The sequence below is a fragment of the Heterocephalus glaber genome, unplaced genomic scaffold, assembly GCF_053883595.1.
Source record: "Heterocephalus glaber isolate CG9 unplaced genomic scaffold, H.glaber_assembly_v1.0 deba00000818, whole genome shotgun sequence".
In the NCBI taxonomy this organism is placed as follows: domain Eukaryota; kingdom Metazoa; phylum Chordata; class Mammalia; order Rodentia; family Bathyergidae; genus Heterocephalus; species Heterocephalus glaber.
The window spans coordinates 6,503,106-6,518,615 of record NW_028258164.1 but is presented as its reverse complement, the minus strand read 5'-3'; the positions used below and the strand labels follow the sequence as shown (position 1 = coordinate 6,518,615).

The following is a 15,510-nucleotide window of genomic DNA, read 5'->3' as shown; positions in this document are numbered from 1 at the left end:
GTGTATATGTCATTTTTATTCAACCATACCCTGCTTTGGCAACATTTAGATAGTTCTCAATATTTTATAATTATAATAATGCTGCAACAAATAATCTCCTGCTAGATATTTTTGTATTGTTGGAGATGTAGCTGCAGGATAGATTCTGAGAGTGAGATTATTGGGTCAAAGGGTAAAGACATTCTTTCACAGTGTTCCATTCTGCATTTCCTCTAGCAACGGATGAGTACTGTCTTCCTTATAAAAAGAGAGGTCAGACTTTTGAATTTTGCTAATCTGATGGGTAAGAAATGGTAGCTCAGTATAGATTTAATTTGCATTTCTCCTATTAAAAAGTTGAACATTTTTCATATATTTAAGTCTGTCTGTATATTTTTTGCTTTGTCCTTGTCTTTTGTTCACTTTTTTGTGCAAGATTTTAAAAATCTTTTCTCCTAAGTTCAGAAAGTTCTTTATGCATGCATGTATTATTACTATGTAAACATATGAATAAAATTTACACACTAATTTATATTAGTTATTTGTCCATCTTATATGTTGCAAATACTTTTTTTATTTTTGTTTTTGGGACAAGGTCTTGCTATGTTGCTATAGCAACTGATCTTGAACTTCTGGGCTCAAGTGATCCTCTTACTTCAGGCTTCACAATAGCTGGGACTATATGCCTGCACCACTGTGCCTAATTCTGATTTTTTAAACCTCACATATAGTGTATTTTGCCATGAAGAGTTTAAAAACTTTAAAAATAGTCAAATCTATCTATTTTTATTTTATCATTGGTGCTTAGAAAACCTTTCTCCACGCTCCCATGTTAGAGAGTAATGCCTGTTTTTCGTTGAGAACTTGCCATTTAAAAGGTACTACACTAAGGGATTTTCATATATTATCATATATAATCACTGAAAGAGATTTGTGAATTACTTGAAGACAGTGCTTTTCGAATCAGATCTTGTCTGACCTACATTTACTGCCTACTAGTTGTGTAACTTTGAGTGTAGTATTTGTACCCTCTGGATTCCAGGCTCACTATTGACATAAAGCATAATAGCACCTACATCTGAGGGTTGCTGTAGGACTTACTTGAATTAATACCTGCAAAAGGCCTTTAACATTCCTTGACACTTAATCCGTGTTGAGTGAAAGTCGGCTATTACTGTACTATAATATTTCAGTTATAGACACAAATACTATAATCTAATGCTTTCCTTTCCAATTCTTTATCACTTCAAATGTTTGTATTCCTTTTACTATAGAACTTAAAGATCATTGTGAACTAGTATCTTTTGTATCATCATAATTTTATTTTTATTCTATTTTATTTTTGGTGGTGCTAGGGATTAAAGCTGTTTTGGCATATTTAACATTGTCCCTCCTCTATTGCTGGCCCAAGAATACAAAGTATTTCTCTTTTGTCTTTTGACCTTAAACTTTATTATACCATAATTAATATTTTCTTAGGCAGCAAACAATTTTAGATGAGTAAGGATGGAGACCATTGTGGGATACTAGAGAGATAAATACAACTTTGCCTTTAATTTGTTTGCTTTTGAAGGGTAGAAGTGTCAGTGATGCTATAGTAGTCTTTTGAGTTTAATTAGGCGATATGACAGTTCTTATTTTTTGCATTCTGCTGGAAAAGTCCTGATATTTTAAATTTCCTATGACACTTAACATAAAGAGTGCTCAAAATTAAGTGGTGATGTTTTCTTCTTTCCCCTTCTATACCTATATTTCCTCAGTATGAAGCCATTATTAGAAACTTTCATTCATGGCACAGGGATTCCACTGAGTATCTGCCTACTTTTGTGTCTTCAGGTTATCAGAGAGAACTTCTCTATCAGAGGGATGATGGCTCCTTCAGTGCTTTCGGGAATAATGATCCTTCTGGGAGCACTTGGTAAGTGTTTTTTTTTAAAATTTAAATTCTTTTATTGGTACATTTTAGGTATACAATATGTTTACATTTATCATAGGGTGTTTGTACCTGTACATGATGTATCTTGGTTCTTATTTTTTTCCCCATTACCTATGCTCCCTTCATCCCCTCCACCCTTCCCTATTTACATAGATTTCATTTCCATTTTTTTTGTTTTCTCATAATTTTTCCTTTCCCTCCTTTCCTTTCCCCCTTCCCCTCCCACGACCCCTACACCTTTGGACCTTTTCCTATTTCAAATTATCAATTATTCATTTTAATCATTTTGTTTTATTTTAATTTTTTTCCTTAAATTCTTTTATTGGTACATCTTAGGTATACAACACATTTACATTTCTCATTGGGAACTTGTACCTTTCCATGATGCATCTTGGTTCTTATTTTTTCCCAATTAGTTGCCCTCCCTTCACTTCCCCCACCCTTCCCTATTTACAAAGACTTTGTTTCCATTTTTTCCATTTCTCATCATTTTTCCTTTCCCTTCTTTCCTTTCCCCTACCCCTCCCGGTTCCACTACCCCATTGGACCTTTTCTTCCTATTTCGCATTATCAGTTATTCAATTTTTAAATTATTTTATTCCCCCCATTGAGTTTATTGGTACATTTTAGGTTAAAATACATTTACATACATTGTTGGGATCTTGTACCATTACATGAGTATCTTGGTTCTTATTTTTTTCCCCATTCCCCTGCCCTCCCTTCACCCCCTACACCCTTCCCTATCTGCAAAGATTTTGTTTCCATTTTTTTCCTTTTCTCATATTATTTCTTTTCCCTTCTTTCCTTTCCCCTACCCCTCCCACTTCCCCTGCTCCTTTAGACCTTTACTTCCTATTACACAATATCAATTATACATTTTTAAAATTAAAATATCAACACCTAGGAGACATAACCACAGATTTTACAGAATTTAAAAGGATATAGAAAGCATATTTCAAAAATGTGTTTTGAAATAAATTTGACAACTTCTAAGAAGTACCTTGGAAGACAAATTAATGAAACTAACTCTGGAGGAAATATACAATTTGAATAGCACCTATTAAAGAAAGTATATTCCTAGCTTGAAAACCTACCTGTATGATAACAGCAGGCTCATATACATTTTAACTGATAAATTATATCAAACAATTAAAGCAGAAAAAAGAAGGAACACTTCTCCCCTCATTTTAGGAACTCAACATTGTGCTAATCCTAAAACTGGATAAAGATAATAGAAGAAAAAAGTATGAACATAGATAGAAATTTGTTTAACAAAACAAACTATTAGAAGTCAGATCTGGCAGTATGTAGAAAGTGGTTTTATTATAGGGATGGCAGTGTTGGTTCAGCATTGGAAGATCCACCCCCAAAAGTCATCATTTTAACAGAGGAAAAGAAAAAGCCATATGATCCTGTCAGTAGTTGCAGAAAGAGTATTGGACTAAATTCTACAGCTGTTCATGGTAAAAGCTATCAGGAGACTAGAAGTAGAACAAAACCTTCTCAACAGATATAAAGACACGTACTCCATACTACCAGCGAGAACGCCTTATATGAATGGAGAAGATACAATGCTTTCTCCTTAAGGTGGGGACCAAGGGCATATATGCTTACTCTTCATCTGTCCATTAAACTTTAAAACCTAGGCCCAAACCAAAATAGTCTGGCAATAAAATGACACAATTAAGATAGGATTGGCAAGGTAGAAGCAAAATCTTTATAGGTAGATGAAATGATCATCTACAGAAAAAATACTAAGAAATCTCTAGGAGCCCCTAGAACTTGTATTTGAATTTAGCAGGATTAGAAAACACAAGGTATGTATAAAAATTCAGGTCTACATATACTTGCTATAAGTGAAGAATTGGATATTGAAATTTAAAAGTTATGGGCCTGGAATTTAGCTCAGTGATTCCGCTGCCTGCCTCGCAAGCATAAGGACCTGAGTTTGATCCCCGGTACCAAAAAAAAAAAAAAAAAAAAAGAAAAGAAATTTAAAAGTTATGTAGCAGTACAAAGGACCTAGAATAGTAAAAAGAAAAACAAAAAAAAAACAGTGTTGGAAGATGTTTAGCACCTAATTTTAAGACTTCTTCTAAAGCTACAGTAATCAAGGCAGTGTTGATGTAAGGAAAAACATATAGATCATTTGAATAAAACAGAGAGTCTAGAAATAGAACCACACATATATGGTCCACTGAGTGTTTTTTTTTTGGTACCAGGGATTGAACTTGGGTCCTTGCTCTTTGGTCCACGGAGTTTTGAAAGATTATTATTATTATTATTTTTTGTATATCTTTTTATTGGTACATTTTAGGTGTACAGCATAATGACATTCATCATTGGAGATATGCACCTTTACATACTCTCTTGGTTCTTATTTTTCCCCCTTCCCCTACCCTCCCTTCAACCCCTCCATCCCTCCCTATTTACAAAGACTTTGTTTCCATTTTTTCGTTTTCTCACATTAATTCCATTCCCCTCCCACTCCCACTCCCCCCCCCCCCCGGCCCCTTTTCTTCCTATTTCACATTATCTAGTATACCTTTTAGTCCTTATTTACACTTTCAGTTTCTCACACCAGAGAAACTATTTGGTATTTACACATGTGTGTCCTGTTTATTTCACTTAAGAGTTTCGTCTCAATGTGCATACATTTAACAATAAATATCTTTAATTTCTCATTTTTTACGGCTGAATAGTACTCCATTTTATAAAAAAAACACATTTTCTTGATCCAGTCTCCAGTTGATGGGCATTTGGGCTGTTTCCAAGTTTTAGCTATTACAAACTGTGCTGCTATGAACATGGGTGCACATGTATCACTGTGGTATGATTCTTTTAATTCTTTAGGGAAGATACCCAGCAGAGAAATAGCTGGGTCAAATGGGACTTCCAGTCCTAGTTCTTTGAGGTCTCTCCATACTGATTTCCACAGTGGTTGCACCAATCTACACTCCCACCAGCAGTGGAGCAGGGTTCCTCTTTTCCCACAGCCCCACCAACATTTGTTGTTGGTTGATTTCATGATAGCAGCCATTCTTTCTGGAGTGAGGTGGAATCTCAGCATTGTTTTCATTTCCATCTCTCGAATGACCAGTGATGTTGAACATTTTTTCATATGTTTATTTGCCCTGTCTACTTCTTTGTGTGAGAAATGTCTGTTCATTTCAGATGCCCATCTTCGGATTGGGTCTTTAAATTTGGGAGGTCTGATCTTTTTAAGTTCTTTATAGATTGGAGATAGTAGGCCTTTGTCTGAGGAACAGGAGGTGAAGATTTTTTTCCCATGTTGTGGGTTGTCTCTTCACACTGCTGGTGGTTTCTCTTGCTGTGCAGAAGCTTTTTAATAAGAAGAGATCCCATTTGTTGATTGTTTGTGCTAGTTCATGGGCAGCAGAGGTTTTGTTCATAGAATCTTTTCCTACACGAATGTCTTCAAGAGTTCTACCTAACCTCTGTTCCAACTGGTTCAGAGATTATATTTTAATATTTAGATCTTTAATCCATTTTGATTTTAGTTTAGTGCATGGTGAGAGATATAGGTCTAGTTTTAATCTTTGGCAAGTTGAAGCCCAATTTTTCCAGCACCATTTATTAAAGAGACTATCTTTCCTCCAGTGAGGGTGTTTGGCTCCTTTGTCGAAGATGAGATGGCTGAATGTGTGTGGCGTTGTTTCAGCATCTTCTAATCTGTTCCACTGGTCCTCAGGTCTGTTTCTTTGCCAGTACCATGCTGTTTTTATCATGGTGGCTTTGTAGTAGAGTTTCAAGTTAGGGGTTGTAATACCCCCTGCCATGTCTCTGTTACCTAGAATTACTTTTGCTATTCTGGGTCTCTTCTTGTTCCAAATGAACTTTTGGATTGTTTTCTCAAGTCCGTGAAGTATGCTGCTGGGCTTTCAATTGGGATTGGATTGAATCTATGTAGCAGTTTTGGAAGTATGGCTGTTTTCACTATGTTGATCCTTCCTACCCAGGAGCAGGGGATGTCTTTCCGTTTTCTTTTCTTTTTTTTTTTTTTGGTACCCGGGATCAAACCCAGGTCCTCAGCTTGCGAGGCAGGCAGTGGAACCACTGAGCTAAATCCCCAGCCCTCCATTTCCTGATGTGCTCTTCAATCTCCCTTTTCAGAGTGCTACAGTTTTCAGAGAAGAGGTCTTTGATTTCTTTTGTTAGGTTGATTCACAGGTATTTCAGTTTTTTGGATGCTATTGTGAAAGGAATTGTTTGCCCTATTTCTCTCTCAGTGCGTCTGTCATTCGTGTAGAGGAAAGCTATTGATTTTTGTGTGTTGACCTTGTATCCAACTACTTTACTGAATTTGGTTATTAAGTCTAGAAGACTTTTGGTGGCGTTCTCGGGGTCTTCTATATAGAGTATCATGTCATCTGCAAATAATGACAGTTTGACTTCTTCATTTCCTATCTTTATTCCTTTTATTTCTTTCTCTTGTCTAATTGTCAGGGCTAATGTTTCCAAGACTATATTGGACAGGAGTAGTGATAGTGGACATCCTTGTCTTGTTCCTGATTTTAGTGTGAAGGATTTCAGTTTTTGACCATTTAATATGATATTGGCTGTTGGTTTTTCATAGATGGCTTTTATCAGATTGAGGTAGAGACTGTCTATTCCAATTTTTTGTAGGATTTTTATCATAAATGTATGTTGGGTTTTGTCAAATGCTTTTTTTGCATCTATTGAGATGATCATATGTTTTTTGTCCTTGGCTCTATTGATATAGTGTATTACATTGATTGATTTTCATATTTTGAAGCATCCCTGCATCCCTGGGATGAATCCCACTTGATCAGGGTGTATGATCTTCTTGATAATCTTCTGTATTCTATTTGCCAGTATCTTATTAAGGATTTTTGGATCTATGTTAATTAGGGAGATTGGCCTATAGTTCTCCCTTTCGGTTGAGTCTTTCTCTGCTTTGGGGCTGGAACCCATTTTAATCATTTTAATCCTTATTTACAGTTTCAGTTTCTCACACTAGAGAAACTATTTGGGGATTTACACATGTCTGTCCTATTTATTTCACTTAAGAGTATGGTCTCAATATGCATCTATTTAGCTATAAATGTCTCTAGTTTCTTGTTCTTTATGGTTCAGTATTACTCCATTTTATAAAAAAAACACCACACTTCGTAAGTGTTTTTGACAATCCAATTTGCGTTGTGGACTGGGCTTTTAGTAGGTCATAGTGACCACAAAGTTGACAGACATGGCACTGTGTATAGATTTGGCAGCTGTTTTTCCCATAGTCTGGCTTTAAAAAGATAAGTACTTATTTCATTTTAGTTTTTTGAGACAGGGTCTCACAATGCAGCTGGCCTTGAACTCACTATGTAACCCACGCTGGCCTTGAACTAATGGTGATCCTCCTGCCTCAGCCTCCTGGATGCTGGGATTACAGGGGTGTGCCACCACACCTGACAAAAGATATCTTTTTAAAACATGATTTTGAAACATTAACACATCATGCAATTTTTGGTTAGAAAATGCAAATCATAATTCGTCTTGTGTTTGTGGGAGAAGCAACGATAAAAACTACTTTATGATGATGTTGGAGTTGACAAGGAAAACTGAACGTTGTGGCATTATTCTTTCCATAATTTCTGATGTGGTTAGGGCAGGTGTTTCGTTACTGTGGTCTGTGTGGTTTCTTTTAAGTTATATTATTTGAAAAACAAACTGATGGAATTAAGCAGTGAGCATCCAGAGTTTTGTCCTGAATGGAGCCTGTAAGCAGCCACCCTCCTCAGTTTCATGTTCCAGAGTCAGATTGACTGGCAGTGTCAGTCAGCTTTCCATGATGGTGGCACTCCAGAGACGACGAACTTACGAAGGGAAAAGTTGGACTTGGCCCTTAGCTTTGGAGGTCCCTGTCCTTGCTCAGTGACCCTGTTGCTTGGGCCTGTGGTGAAACAACACATCATGGCAGAAGTCAAAGCAGAGTGGACCACATACCTCATGGCCAGAAAGCAGAAGAGAAGGAGAAAGAGACAGGGTCCCTAGGTACCTGTTGGGGGCACATCCCAGTGACCTAAGGACTTTCCACAAGGCCAGGTGCTCAAGGTTCCACCTCTCCTCCCTGCAGCATTGTCCTGTGGACCTGTGGGGGCACATTTGGGATCCAAACTACAGCACTAACTGTATTTGTCAGTTCAGACCAGGTGTGCTGGGGTAGCGAGCACCACCTGAATCATAGGAGCATGTTAGCAATGGTCTGTTTCTGGCCCGTGCCGTATCCTGTTGGAGCTCAACAGATGGACTGCAGTCTGTGTCTGCATTGCCACCATCGCACCTTCTTAGCAGGAGGCTCCAGCTGTGCACCCTTGAAACTCAAGACTGGAGGACTCAGCACTGGCATCTGATGCTTTGGACTCACTTAAACACTGTCAGAGATGCTCACGTGGCTGTGCCTGACTTTAAGGGGCCAGGGATGTGAATTCCTCTGCATAATCAAAGTAAAAGAGAACTGGGTATTGCTGAGTGTTAGTAATGTTTACCACACTAACCCATTTATGAGACAGACCTGCTTCAAATTCTCTCTTGTGAGGAGTCAGGATATGGATCCATAAATAGAAAGATTTCTTTGTTTCATTGCTTGATGTTCTTTTCACTCTATTACAGTGTTCTATATCAGGCTGGCAAACATTTTCCTAAAAAGGGTCAGATACTAGATACTGTAGACATACCAGACCGGAAATAATCTAAGTTGCATAACCTACCTTCTTTTTCTCTCTCCCTCCTTCCCTCTTTCCTTCCCTCCCTCCTGTCTCTCCTTCCCTCTCCTTACTTCTCCTCTCCCACCCTCTTCCCTCTTTTCATCTCTTTCTCCATTTGGAAATCATTCCTCAGTGTTGGTGGCAGGTTGGGGGTTGGTGCATATACAAATACGCCCGGAGCTGGGCAGGTTTGGGTCAGACAGATTTGCCCATAAGGTGTAGTCCTGTAGGAAAGAAAAGTATCTGTTTTCCTCACTTGAAGCACTACAGTTTGCTTGTAAACTGTGTATACTTCATCTATAGCTTTGGGGCTGAACAGAATGTGTGTGGGATCTTCTTTGGTACGTGACTAGAATAGCTCAAAGATAAGTAACCTTGGAGAATTTATTTAACTCTCTTGGAGTGTCACATTTTCAATCTATAAAATAATGAGGCAGGATTAGATGATTTCTAACTTCCTTCCCAAATCTGATCTTTGGAGTGGGCCTGAAACCCTTAGCCAGGCTTAAGTGGAACCAGGCCCACCTTCCAGGCAGGGTGTTGCGTTCTCTTTTTTCTCTGGTGCACTTTTTTAGATGCTACCTTTGGTGAATTTCCTGATGGAGAAAAAGTATTATGTTCGCTCAGTGTCAATTTGGAGTGTATGTATAATGTGTATTTTATATATTTTTCTCCCTTTCACCAAGGTTGTCAGCTTTTGTTTTAAGATGTTTCCTTGAAGCTGATCCTTACATAGATATCGATCAGAATGTGTTACACAGAACGTTTAATTGGCTCAAAGGACATCAGAAATCCAGTGGTGAATTTTGGGAGCCAGGAACAGTGATCCATAGTGAACTTCAGGGTGGCAATAAGAGTCCAGTGACACTCACAGCCTATATTGTGACTGCTCTCCTGGGATACAGAAAGTATCAGGTACTTCATCTTTAATAAATGACAGGTGCGAAAGCCAAGGAAGGCAGATCTTGATGGGTCAAATAATGTGTCTGGAACTTTTAAAGGGTCTTGAAATTTTATATTGCATTTGAAATCTAAATTTGGGTACCCTCTACTTTGTATTTATGGCCACATTTCAAAAGCCGAGGATAAAAATATTAATTTACTCCGCAGAGTAATAAGAGGATTCTAAAATGCTTTATAATATAGATATTGTACCTGTTACTGGTAACAGAAGTCAAGACATATTTTATTATTGCTAGAGGAAAGATGATTTTTCAGCGTTTGAAATGTTAAAAGGTAGTTTCTTTTAAAAGTGGCTCCCCAGCCTACAGCCATACCACCCCGAACACACCCATCTCGTCTGACCTCAGAAGATAAGCAGGGTTGGGCCTGGTTAGTGCTTGGATGGGAGAAATGGCTTGCCAGTCAAAAGTATTCCAGGTCCTTCTTGCCTGGACCAAGAACAGAATGAGATAAGCCAAAAAATGGTGCCAAATGTTTATTTGAAAAGTGTGCACATGGGAAGGGGAGCAAGGGAGGAGGGAGGAAGAAAGGAAGGGACAAGAAAAAAGAGAAAATAGGAAAAAATGGAAACAAAGCTTTTGTACATAAGGGAGGGGAGTTGGCTTGGGGGGATGGGATAAACTAAGATAAAATTTATTAAAAAAAATAAAAGTGAAGGTTGAGTGGGTATGGGAGAAACCAGCTCTGTAGAGTGAACGTGGGCTCTATAAAGAGAAAAAGAGTAAAAGCAAAAATAAAAGTACATGCCACCTCTGAAATGTGGCGCAGGCTATCCTGGTAACTCAGGATAGGATTTCCCTGATGGTCCCTGTTCTTTTATGCCATCCGCATCTCGTGAGAGTTTTTGAGAAGTCCTACATACAGGGTCCTTGTATTGCCCTGGAATCTTGTAATTATTTGACAGGTCCTGCTCATTTCCCCAGCCAGTTTTGCCACACCTTATCTCCTATATCGAGAACACGTTCCAGCAAGTTGAGGTTGTGAAGGATGTATATATATTTTTTTACATTTCTAAAGTATCTTGGAACAATTGCAGTGTCTACTAATTTGGTGCAAAGTACACGCACTCTCTGAAAAGCCTGTTACATGGGCATGGGTGCCGGGGTGAAGATGAGTATGCTTGGAAAACTGTGCTCACGATCCTAATTGTGTTCCAGAGCTGTCCCAGGGTTTGATACCTGTTTACTTAACCTGCATTTTACAGGGTCAACTCTACTAAGCTCCTACTCTTTTAGTACCCCAGCACTGGGCTCACTGAAGATAAACTTTTCTCTGAATTTACAGGTTGAAAATCTGAGATTAAATGTAAGGAATGTCTTTCTCAAGCTAGATTTTCTGATTTCATCTGATTAATGGTACTCAATGGGATAAACTGGGAAAATCTACATTTTTTTTCCTTATTCCATCTAAAGAATGGGGTCTGTTTCATTCTAATTGAAAAGCAGTATTATTTTCAAAATGCATGGGAACTCTTTAAATATCAATGTGTGTTGTTAATTTTCACTGCCCTAGGGCAAGGTAGGTGCTTATCACACACTGAAATTACTTTTTGAGTGAATGTTCTTATTTTCTGAATGAATGTTTAAGGTACTTTTTGTTTCAATGTGAACTAATGGATTCTTTTGAATAATAAAGTATGTATCTTTTTCTTCCAAGCCTAATATTGATGTGCGAGACTCTATCAACTTTTTGGAGTCTGAGTTCAGTCGAGGAATTTCAGACAATTACACTCTAGCCCTTGTAACTTACGCACTGTCAGCAGTGAGGAGTCCTGTGGCGAAGGAGGCTTTGAATGTGCTGACCCAGCGCGCAGAGGAGGAAGGTAACATGAGGACCGGGGTGAGGCTGATTCTTAACTATTAAGGGTTACACAAATAAGCCAGCTATGAAGTGGATTGTATTACATCTTTGGAAAGCGATGAAAAATGAACAGCACAAGGAGATCAGGATGGGCTTCTGGTTCCTATGCCTAAAGCCTCCCTGGGAGTTTTGTACAGAATTGCACACCTAGGAGTCTCCTCCTTTTTTTTTTTTTCCTGGTACCGGGGTTCGAACTCAGGACCTTGTGCTTGTAAGGCAGGCGCGGTGCCACTTAGCTAAATCCCCGGCCCTGGAGTCTCCTTCTTTAAGACATGTTCGGCATTACATAGTGACTCTGAGTTTCTGATGCCATTTCTGATTTGATAGTCTTTTGTGTTCCTGAAGACCTTGGGTTCCTGAGGACTTGGGTTCTAATTCTGTTTCTGAAGGTTGCCTTTCCAAGCTTCAGTTTCCCTGTCAAGCATAGTAACACCTATGTCAGGGTTGCTGTGAGAATTAACTAAGGTAATGTGCAGAACCTGCCTCATAGCAGGTGCTCAAAGATGGGATCTAAATGCAGATATCAAAAAATGCTGCTACTAAGTAGGTTGTGTGTGTGACTCTTTTTTTTTTTTTGGATCGGGAACTGCTTTTGGGTTACAAAAGGACATAAAGCATAGGTACAGGTAGTCCCAAAATGATCTCTGTAAAGTAGCCAGGGGTCTGAGTGTGTGTTTGTATGTGTGTGTGTGAAAGAGAGGCTTTAGATGGTATCCTCTGATTCAAAGTTCTATTCATTCAAAGGGTAACTGTAGAAAGTGCTTGGAGGTGTGAGACTATTAACAGGAATTTAGATAGAGTCCTTATTCCATATCCCTGTGCTGAGGACTGGATCCTTACTGCAGAGGCCCAAGTGATCCTTGGCTTTGTGGGATGTCACATTACAGCCAAGCGCAATCACCGTCAAAGTCCTGGGGGAGCCACATGGGATGGTGGTCTGGGGTCAGAGCAGGATTATCTCCAGGAAGGTTGGCCACTTGGCTAGGGACCCTCAGGTTTTGTGAGGGGTGTGCTTGAATTTTTGCACTTATAACATCAACTTTCAGACAATGAAAAAGGGAGCAGTTTCTCAGAAAGTGAGAGCTGGTTAGTGGCAGATCCCAGGACAAGATTCTTTCCCATCTGTCGTAAACTATTTTGGGAAGGACAGGCTCAGATAAGTTATATACATTATTTTTTGAAATATAGTATGCTTTTCTTTTTATTTATGACTGTTTTGTCTTGAGCCAGATGTGGAATTTCTCCTGGGAAAAATATTTTAATCAAAACCTCCCAAATACAGGCAATAGGAAGAGGATGAAAATTTATAAATTGTAGCAGTTTGAAAAGTGACATATATAAGTGAATGTTCCTTTGTGTGCATACGGTGTGTGTGAATACTCATATCCTCGCTTGGTGTATGTGTATACACAGATAAAATGTGTTTTCATGCAAGTCAAAGAGAGCTCGGCTGTGCAAGGCTGTTTCATGGTGTGACCTGTGATTTTAGGGCCACTGAATCCTGTTACCTTTCTCCTTCAGGAGGTGAGCGGTTCTGGGCATCCCCCACATCCACCCTGTCCCAGGGCTGGCAGCCACGCTCCCTGGACATTGAGGTGGCGGCCTATGCACTGCTGTCCCACTTCCTGCAGCTGCAGGCTTCCCAGGGCATCCCTATTATGAGGTGGCTCAGCAGGCAGAGAAACAGCCTAGGAGGGTTTGCATCAACCCAGGTGAGAGATGCAGTCAGTTTTCCCATTTACACTATGTACATGTGTATTTTTAGGGTTTTTATGGCTTCTTTTTTTTTTCATGGCTTTGTAAAGTTACTTAGCAGTTTATAAGTTGAGTAACTTAAAGATTTAAAGCAGTAACCTACATTTTTTCTTATATGAATTTCCTGTCTGATACTTACATGGAGTCAGATTGCTGTCTGTGGCAGCTACTAGGCACCTCTGGAACTGATTTCAAGTGGATCCTCAGGTCCACGTGCAGAACCTTCTGAGCCTCTTGTGTGCTTTGCACCAAGGAATTTAAGGACCTTCAGGAAGGTCCGCTCTTGAGGAGGTGGTGAGCATAGAGCATGTTCTGGGCATTGATGAGCTTGCTTCTGGGAGATGTTGATATATATACCTGTGGGCACAATCGGTTTTCTTCTCTCAACAGGACACTATCGTGGCGTTAAAAGCCTTGTCTGAATTTGTGGTCCTAATGAATACAGAAAGGGCAAATATCCAAGTGACAGTTATGGGGCCAAGCTCACCACATCCTGTGAAGTTTCTGATCAACACACATAACCGCTTTCTCCTTCAGACAGCAGAGGTGTGGAAAATGATTGTTATTTAAAATCTATGTGGATGGGTCTTTATACTGGAGCTCACCTGCCCTTCCTTCCTTCCTTCCTTCCTTCCTTCCTTCCTTCCTTCCTTCCTTCCTTCCTCAGTACTGGGGATTGAACTTGTGATCCTCCTACCTCAGTCTCCTGGAGTGCTTGGAATACTGCTTTATTTCTAATCTACTGACTTCAGCAAAGACTTGTTCCCAGAGCTGTAGAGAGACAGGCAGTGAGGGGTAGGGATGATCTCCTGTGGTTAAGTTTGCTGATCTCAGTATGGGTGGAGGGGATGGGACCTTTTCCGGTGGGAAGGAGAAGGCACTTTCATACTGGGATGGGAATAACCCCTTCCCTCCGGCAAGTTCCTGTTCTTCAGGACCACCATGCTAGGTTGCTTTATGTAAGGAATTACATTTACTTCTCAAGCCAACTCTAAGGTAAATACTTTTGAATTAAAAGTATTTAAATATTAATTTAAATACTTTTTCACCATTGAATACATAGACTGAGCCTGAGAGAAGCAGGTAACTTGTTTCAGGTCATGTTTCTAGAAATGGGAGAGCTGGGATTTAAATCCACGGTTCCTCTTTTTATTTGCATCACATAATCTGAAAAAATTAATAGAAGCAGTAGTAGAATTCTTGTTTTAAAGTGGAATAAAAGAATATGCTTATCCCTAACTTTATTCTCTTAGCTAAACTTAGGGGAATGTGGATGGATTGTGGATGAATGGATGAATGTGACAGCTTCAAGGTTTGAAACCGAGGAAGAGGGTGATGGCAAAGGACAAGGAGGAAAAGCTAGGCACAGTCCTAATGCGGTGTCCCTGTTTTCCCAGGAGGGCCAGAGGGTCAGCCCAGACTAAGGGAGCCTGGGGGAATGTGTGGCTTTTGTTTTGTGTCTCTCGTGCTTTGACCCTAGTGGAAGGACATGCAGTGAATAGTGCTGACAGGCCTTGTCTCCCAAAGGGCAGAGGCGAGCAGATCAGAGAGGTAACTTCTCTGCCCTCACTTCCCTTAGCTGCTTAGCCATTGCTCTGACCTCTAAGATCACCAGAGCTCCACATTCTCCACAAGCTGTTTCCTCCTAATGAGGGTAGCCCTGTTCTCTTGTGCTTCTTGGAAGGATCTAAGTATGGAAAACTGGCCTCATTCATTCTTTTCTCCCACTTTTATTCAGCTAGCTGTAGGACAGCCAACTGCAGTTAATATAACCGCGAATGGTTTTGGATTTGCTATCTGTCAGGTATGTAAAATGCTTGTTTTTTCAGTTATACATGACTTTTTATAATCATTCTTTGTTTTAGGGCATTGCTAAATCCTTACCTTAGAAAATTTATATAAAATCCTTAGTGATCTATTTTTATGACTGAGAAGAGTTATATTACTCTCTTTAATAAAAAGTACTGGAGCTGCTGGGCCTGGTGGCACATGTCAGTAATCCCAGAACTCAGGAGGCTGAGGCAGGAGGATCACTATGAGTTTGAGGCCAGCCTGGGCTACATAGTGAGACCCTGTCTCAAAAATAACAACAACAACCATGACAAAAAGTGTTAGAGATGCTACCAGCTAGTGAGTAAGCAGCAGTTCTATATATTGATAATCTATTTGAAAAATATTTTAGGGGGATTATTCACATTTTGAAGCGAGGGTTAAAATCCTCCAATATGATTCATGTGAGTAGTTGGGAGCTGTCACTTTTTTGTGTGAAAATAAGTTCAG

The 15,510-nt window shown here is 39.4% G+C and overlaps 1 protein-coding gene across 1 annotated transcript in view; it reads left to right on the top strand.

Moving 5' to 3' along the window:
• Nucleotides 1–15,510, top strand: part of Cd109 (CD109 molecule) — a 150,033-nt gene that overhangs the window by 113,828 nt on the left and 20,695 nt on the right. Inside the window, exons 24-29 of the mRNA XM_021243725.2 lie at nucleotides 1,816–1,897; nucleotides 9,339–9,567; nucleotides 11,272–11,437; nucleotides 12,997–13,187; nucleotides 13,621–13,776; nucleotides 14,969–15,034. Of these exons, the coding sequence (XP_021099384.2) occupies nucleotides 1,816–1,897; nucleotides 9,339–9,567; nucleotides 11,272–11,437; nucleotides 12,997–13,187; nucleotides 13,621–13,776; nucleotides 14,969–15,034 (890 nt within the window). The remainder of the gene's footprint in view (nucleotides 1–1,815; nucleotides 1,898–9,338; nucleotides 9,568–11,271; nucleotides 11,438–12,996; nucleotides 13,188–13,620; nucleotides 13,777–14,968; nucleotides 15,035–15,510) is intronic.